The sequence below is a fragment of the Lactuca saligna genome, chromosome 9 (genome assembly GCF_052625555.1).
Source record: "Lactuca saligna cultivar CGN05327 chromosome 9, ASM5262555v1, whole genome shotgun sequence".
NCBI classification, from domain to species: domain Eukaryota; kingdom Viridiplantae; phylum Streptophyta; class Magnoliopsida; order Asterales; family Asteraceae; genus Lactuca; species Lactuca saligna.
Window position 1 is genome coordinate 25,303,008 of NC_136425.1, and position 7,806 is coordinate 25,310,813.

General features: G+C 33.7%; 1 protein-coding gene across 1 annotated transcript; it reads left to right on the top strand.

Annotated features, from left to right (window-relative positions):
* The first annotated feature begins 3,077 nt into the window (after positions 1–3,077).
* On the top strand, positions 3,078–5,860 carry LOC145017779 (putative receptor protein kinase ZmPK1). Its single transcript, XM_078975733.1, has one exon. It carries the CDS (start codon positions 3,182–3,184, stop codon positions 5,555–5,557), a length of 2,376 nt encoding a protein of 791 aa, XP_078831859.1. The 5' UTR covers positions 3,078–3,181; the 3' UTR covers positions 5,558–5,860.
* Positions 5,861–7,806: the final 1,946 nt, after the last annotated feature.

Here is a 7,806-nt window from a genome sequence, read left to right on the forward strand (position 1 = left end):
CATAGAGACTGAGTAATGTCAGGATATGAACATGGGTCAATAGGTTATCCACCATATCTTCTACATGTCTTACTAAGTCACCACAACCTAATTGTGGTGACTTACTAAGTCACCACAACCTAATTGTGGAGTCACTGCAGGCGAACCTCCATGGCCACAGAGGCTGAGTAATGTCAGGATATGAACATGGGTTAATAGGTTATCCACCATATCTTCCACATGTCTTACTAAGTCACCACAACCTAATTGTAAGACATTTACATTTACAAAATGGAAGATTGAATTATATGTCTAAAACAGAAACTTTATGTCATCATCTAAAGCAATAAATATTTTTGATTGTGTTCCGATTATACCATTTCCACCCTTAGATCAAATTGTTTACATCATCTTGACCAATGTTTGGTCAAACACATTGTCCATCAATGTTTTTCGCTCAAACCTTCACCAATTTTTTTATCCCTAAAATAATATTCAAATCCTCCCCAAATTTTAAGCCATAACATATGCACTCCCCAAATTTTTCTATAACGTTGTTGATTAGATTTACTATAATTAAGTTTAAATTGCAGAGATTTTTACTTGAAAGTCATGAGCATTAGTTGATGTTTTTATTGAAGCTTGAGGATGATTCAAAACTCAAAATCCCTTAGTGGTAATATTCTACATACATAATAATTGATTATTTCGACAAAAGTACTTTCATTAACTTTAATAACAAAATTTTAGAATTAAGTATATTTTTATGATTATAAATTTGTTTTATTTACTCGCTTACAATTATCATCCTAAAGATGAGAAAAAATTAACCATATCTATATTGAAAAGTGCCAAAAAGATCTTATTGGTCATACCTTTCTGACATGATCTTCAAATGTTCTTTGTTTTTTATTTATTTTTATGTATTTGTTTTGTTTCTTCAAGAAACTCAGTTTTCTATTAATTTTGATGACAAATTTGTTGAATTAAGCATACTTTTATGATTATAAATTTGTCCATTTTCTATTGTTAACTCAAGTATAAATGAATTTGAACAATCGTTAAATTGCATATTATATAATGTAATTTATGCACTAATTAATAAAATAATAGTACATATCCAAGTGGTCGGGTACCTCCAAGACAACAAGCAAACATGTAAATTATATGCAATTTCATAATATTGTAATTTTTACTGGATTTAAATGAATGGTTACTTCTTTCGCTTGATTTGGATCCTTGATTACTCATATAACGTTGTAATAAAATAAATTTCTGTTAAATTGAAAAAATTGTTCAACAAAACCTTAAAATGTTGAAATTTGTTGAAAATTTGGTTATATGCCAAGTTAAATTTCTTTTTGTGTTGTCATGTTTGTAGATTTGGCTATGTAGGGTTCATTTGAAGTTTTATTTCTCTACAAGAATGTTAATGCTCACATCCAAGTGGAAACACTCACAACTGGTAAGCATTCTAAAAGATTTTTTCACTTATATTAATCAAAATTGTTGTTTTAAGTGGTTCGTTCTCATGGATGTTACTTCGGTTGGCACTATATAGACATCTAGTAGTCTAAAGAAGAATCCTAATGGCTTAATGAAGAATTTTGCTGCATTTTCAATAAAGTATCACTCTATCAACATTCTTATATATAGTTATTTCTCTTGTTTTAGATATAGATGTGTGTCACAACAATAATGCAGAAATATGTGTTAGTGACCATTAAAGATGAAAAGGTAATATACAATTTAAGAATAATATATAAAGTGTAAATTGTAGATTTATGATATTTATTTCAATGAAAAATATGTTGTTTGATTCTTAGGTTACAAATCTGTTTTTTTTTAATAATTTGATTTTAACAAGTTTGATCTAAATTTGATAATTGAAGCAGGTAGGAAAGATATGTGCTAACGATTTTGAATTTGCATTGCCATATAGAAACTAATCGTAGCCTCACAGACCATTCTCTCATATCTCAGTAGGTCTTAATATTTCCCAAAATTCAGCTACAAGAAGTTATGTATGAACTTCTTGAATCAATCCTATAAACCGAATTTCGTTTGTTAGTTGGATGTAGTGATCAAAATGCAAGATTTGTGAAAGTTCATTATTATTTATTAGTGTTGACCTTTAGCAAATTATGTAACTAATATTATATTTTTGTTCATAACATGTTTTTTTTTGTAATAATTTATTTGATCGGAAGATATATATATATATATATATAGGTGTAGCCTGAAAAATCATATTTTCATTTTTATAAGGAAAAAATACTTTGAAATCGACCAAATTACAATGTCTAAATTTGATGTTTATGGTTATAACAATTTACTTTATTTGTAATGTTTTGCAGAATTTAATGTTGTCGGTATATGTAACAACTTATTGTTGTATTTGGTTTTAAAGAGCCAATATGAAAAAAGCGATATAAGCCTCCATGGGGGTTGGTACACCGAACATAATCAATTCATAAAGCTACTATACAATATGTTTTAATCAAGAAGTCGCATTATGTTGTGATTAAACAAAGATCACATAGATGATTTATGTTAAAAATTACTGTATTAAAAAACCAAATTGCTTTAATATAAATATTAAATATTTTTATCTAATAAGTTTGGTTCAAAAACTCTAAAAATGAATCTAACTAATATTTTTTTTATTAAATTTTAACCTAAAACAAAACCACATATTATATGTATTTAATTTATAGTTTATTAATTATTAGTAATTCCGTGAGCTAGTCTTGGCTTTCCTGTTTCATATATTAGAACTTAGCGGATTGCAAAAACCATTTTGATCCAAGTCTGTCAACTTGGAGAAAATGTGTCAAAAGTTTTTGTCCAACAAATATAAATCTTATCCAACCATATATATAAAATAATAAATTAATGACTAACAGAGTAAGGAAGCTAACAAGTAACAACCATGCGCTACCCACTGCTTTCCCTGCACTAGAGGGCTGCTTTTAATCCAATAGCTGTTTCAAGAAAACAACCAACTAAATTACAATACGTACAAAAAAAAAAAAAAAATTCCAACCATTACTAAATTATGCAGTTTAAATCGACTAAGGTAGTCCACGCATGGTCAACTTGTGGAATATAGAATCTCAAAACTGAAATCTTCTACAGCTTGATAAACCCGTTTATATAAGGTTCACATCCTCATCCTGGCTTCATAAATCGTAAACAGCAAATGATGAGAAAAATATTCCTTCTATTCCTCCTCTTCTGTTCCTTGATTGAATCTTCAGCTTCAAAGAACACCATTAAAGACCATCTTCAGAGGGGTTCCTCTCTATCTGTTGATGATAGTTCAGACGTCATAAGGTCCCCAGACAACACTTATACCTGTGGCTTCTATGGTTTCCAAAGCAATGCTTATTGGTTCGCAATTTGGTTCACGAACTCCAAAGAGCGCACAGCGGTCTGGACAGCCAACCGCAACACACCTGTGAATGGCCGTGGATCAAAGATGACATTTAGGAGAAACGGAGCCATGGTTTTGACAGATGTGGATGGCATGGTCGTGTGGGAAACAAACACAACCTCCACAGACGTAAATAGAGCAGTGCTGCTGAATACAGGTAATCTGGTATTGAAGAACCAAAAAGGTCAGATTCTTTGGCAAAGTTTTGATTATCCAACTGATACTCTATTGCCTTCTCAAACGCTAACAAAGAGAAAAAGCTTGATATCTGCTTTAAGAAGAGGAAGTTTTGAACCTGGGTATTTTGTTTTGAGCTATAACAGTATTAACGTGTTAATACTGACTTACGACAGCCCAGAAACAACAGTTTCGTACTGGCCTAGTCCCGATCCTGGATTTGATGTCTGGTCTTACGGAAGAACTTCATACAACACCAGCAGAATCGCATTCTTTGATGATTTTGGTGTATTTAGGTCAACCGATCGGTGGCAGTTTAATGCTTCAGATATGGGTTTTGGGATCAGAAGAAGGTTAACCATGGACTATGATGGTAATCTCAGGATTTATAGCTTGAACGATTCAACTGGATTATGGTCGATTTCATGGCAAGCTATTGCACAACCATGTAGTGTTCACGGAATCTGTGGGAGGAATGGAATCTGTGATAACGGAGTACTACAATCGGAATGTTCATGTCCACCCAACCACCAGCAGACTAACCCTACTGATGTAAGTCAGGGTTGTACGCCTACTTTCAATACAACATGTTCAAACTCAACAAAGTTTGGATTTTTGGAAATGCCGAATACAGATTATTATGGCTTTGATTTAAATTTAATAGATGCATTATCACCAACTTCGTTCGATTCTTGTAAGGATATGTGTTTACGAAATTGTAGATGTATAGCATTTAATTACAGGTTAACTGGTGAAGGATTTTGCTTTATTAAAAATGCTCTTTTCAACGGCTTACGGTCTCCTAATTTACCAGGAAGCATCTACTTGAAAGTACCGATTGCCATGGAAACAAGAGAATCTGTCTCAGTTCTTACTACTTCTAACGCCACATGTGTTTCTCCATCTATGTATGAGACATCTGAAACAAAGGTGAAATGGATTTATCTTTACTCCTTCGCTATAGCTATTGGTGTGGCTGAAGCTTTTGTTATCTTGTTAGGGTGGTGGCTTTTTTACAGAAAAAATGCCCTCCTAACCAGCTTAGAAGAGGGGTATCGTATGGTATCAAGTCAGTTTAGAGGGTTTACTTATCAAGAACTGGTGAAGGCGACACAAAACTTTAAGGTGGAGATAGGGAGAGGAGGCTCAGGGACTGTGTATAAAGGGGTTTTGGAAGATGAACGGGTGGTGGCTGTGAAAAGACTAGGAGATGTGAGCGAAGGTGGAGAGTTTTGGGCAGAAGTGAGCACAATCAGTAAAATCAACCACATGAACTTGGTGCGAATGTGGGGTTTATGTTCACAGAAACAACACAGACTTATAGTTTATGAGTACGTGGAAAATCTTTCTCTTGACCAAAGATTGTTTTCCTCGAGTTTTCTTCAATGGAAAGAAAGGTTCAAAGTTGCCGTAGGCATAGCAAAAGGTTTGGCTTATTTACACCATGAGTGCCTAGAATGGGTGATTCATTGTGATGTTAAGCCAGAAAACATTCTTTTAGACGAGTCGTTCGAAGCAAAGATTGCAGATTTTGGTCTGGCGAAGTTGACTCAAAGAGGTGGTCTAAACTCGGAGTTTACTAGGATTAGAGGAACAAAAGGATATATGGCTCCAGAATGGGCTAGCAACCTTCCTATCACAGCAAAAGTTGATGTGTACAGCTATGGGGTTGTGGTTTTAGAAATGGCAAAGGGAATTCGACTTTCTAATATTGTTGTGCAGGAAGGGGAAGAGGAAGAAACAGAGCTTATGAGGTTTGTAAGGGTAACGAAAACGAAGCTTCAAGGAGAAGAAATGGAGTCATGGATTGAAGAGATAATTGATTCGAGGTTGAGAGGATTGTTCAATATAAAGCAAGCTGCAAAGCTTGTTGAGATTGGTGTAAGTTGCGTGGAGGAAGATCGCAATAAAAGGCCTGCTATGGATTCAGTTGTCCACGATCTAATCGATTGCGAGTCAGAGTAGACATGCTACTGTTTGTTTGGTGTTCCGGTGTTGTTCAGGGTTAACCTTTTGAAAAGTAGTATTTGAAGATATCGACTTAGGAGGGTATCTTTGTTCTTTTGAAGGTGTGACATCCTCAAATTCACAGTCATTTTAAAAATTTTATTTATGCTTATTTAAAACTCAGAATATCCCTTTTGAAAAGTAGTATTGAAAAATGTATTTTGTTTATATTAAAACTTTGGGATGTCAATACAGAAACATAAGCATAAACATACCTTACTTTCATTTACACTAGTAATTTACATCTCTTTTATTCTCTCATTGTAATGTAGCTTCGTATCTATATACCTGTCATACAAATAAACTGAGTGGGTAAGGTTGGGAAACCTGGTGAGTACATAGGGTTTTCAATCCACAATAATAAAGTAATTATGTTTCATCATCAAACAATTAACAAAATTACTCATCCCCATTATCTTCTTTATTCTTAAGGATCTACTTTAAGACTCATGTATTCTTCATTTATTAATTCCTAAGGAATACGCACGAAGTCCATCGCTGCCAATGGAACAACTGCCAATGTTATCAATTAGGCACAATTGCCAATATTATCATTTAGGCGTAGCTTCAAGGATTATGATGTGCTCTATTAAGCACAACTGCTAGGATGTTTAGAGTACATCGTAGTTCAAAAACATCTACAGGTTGTGGCGCAACTGCCAATGTTCATCTATATCATCTTTCATCTCTCATCATTCATCTACCCATCTTTACCCAATATTTTTATAGGTATAAAATAGATATATAGTTTACATCAAATAAAACATATATATTCGGTTCATCCAACATAGCTATCAAGAACATAGATAATATGCACATATAACAAGTAATTTATATTAAATACTTCATATCTATGTGTAAAATGAAAGTAACTATGCACTCATTTGTTAAAGTGATGATTCCAAACTCGGGCAACGCTTCACTTCTAACAATTATATTTTCCTTCGGTGAAACCTAGTATCATTACTACTAGATTTTAGTATAATATTTATAGTGACTATTTACGGGCGATATTGTTTTATAAGTGTTAAACAATACTTTTCAACCACTATGTACATACATGGGTCAGACATGAAATATCGGAGGGCAGGACCATTTTGGCATTATAGCACTTCTGAAATCCAACCCTATGCGGCCCTACAAACCAGATTCCCCATACCGCGAGGAGTTAAAAGATATTATAATAAAACTTTATATATTATAATTATATATATATATATATATATATATATATATATATATATATATATATATATATATATATATATATATATATATAGTTTATAAGTTTATAATAACGATATTGAACTTAAACATAAGCTATACTTAAAGTAAGGTAAACATAACTCACGTACCGAGACTTTTGACTAGAAACCGGGCTCTGCGGGGGCAAAAACTTCCGAGCCAAAAGCTCTTCTTCTCGGAGCCGTCTAGAACTCTGGGACTCACCTCTAGCACCTGACAAGTGCTAGGGAATGGAAGGGGCTTAGAGGATTGTTTGAGAGAGAAAGAATGGGAAATGTGTGAGTTTTTGAGGTGATTTGCGTCTCTATTTATAGGCTAAGTTCGGTGCAAACGTGGGGCATTCCCTTGCTGAACTTTGTGCGTTCGTGGCCAGGTGTCATCATATGGTGCCAAGCCGTGGTGAGGAAGCAGTGGTTCAGATCGTGCCATATGTCGCTCGCTGGTTACTCCAAAACCTAATTATCTTCTAAAATCCGTAACTTTTGTATACGAGCTCCGTTTTTGACGTTCTTCATACTCACACGTATGTATTGACAAAATCTACAACTTTCCTTTTGACTCCATCGACTAATTTTTGAACGAATTTAAATTTAACCGTATGAGAACACTACACTATGAACGACCGTGTAAAATTCATAACTTCTACATACGGACTCCGTTTTCGACTGTCTTTTTATCGTTCAACTCCTATTAATGAGATATTCAATTTTCATTTAGGTTGTGTCGGCTAAAAATCGATCGATCTAAAATTCGATTTCCGGGCTGTGTACTGTTGTGCGAAATCTTAGAAAAATCATAACATCCTCATATGAAGTCAGATTTTGACATTCTTTTTATGCACGCTCTAGGTTTAACGTCTACTATGACTTTTGTTTAGATCGCTAAGGCTAAAAAGTAATTTATTAATAATTCACTTTTTACGTTACGCGGTGCTTTGCCAGTTTAACCGTAAAACTTCAGCG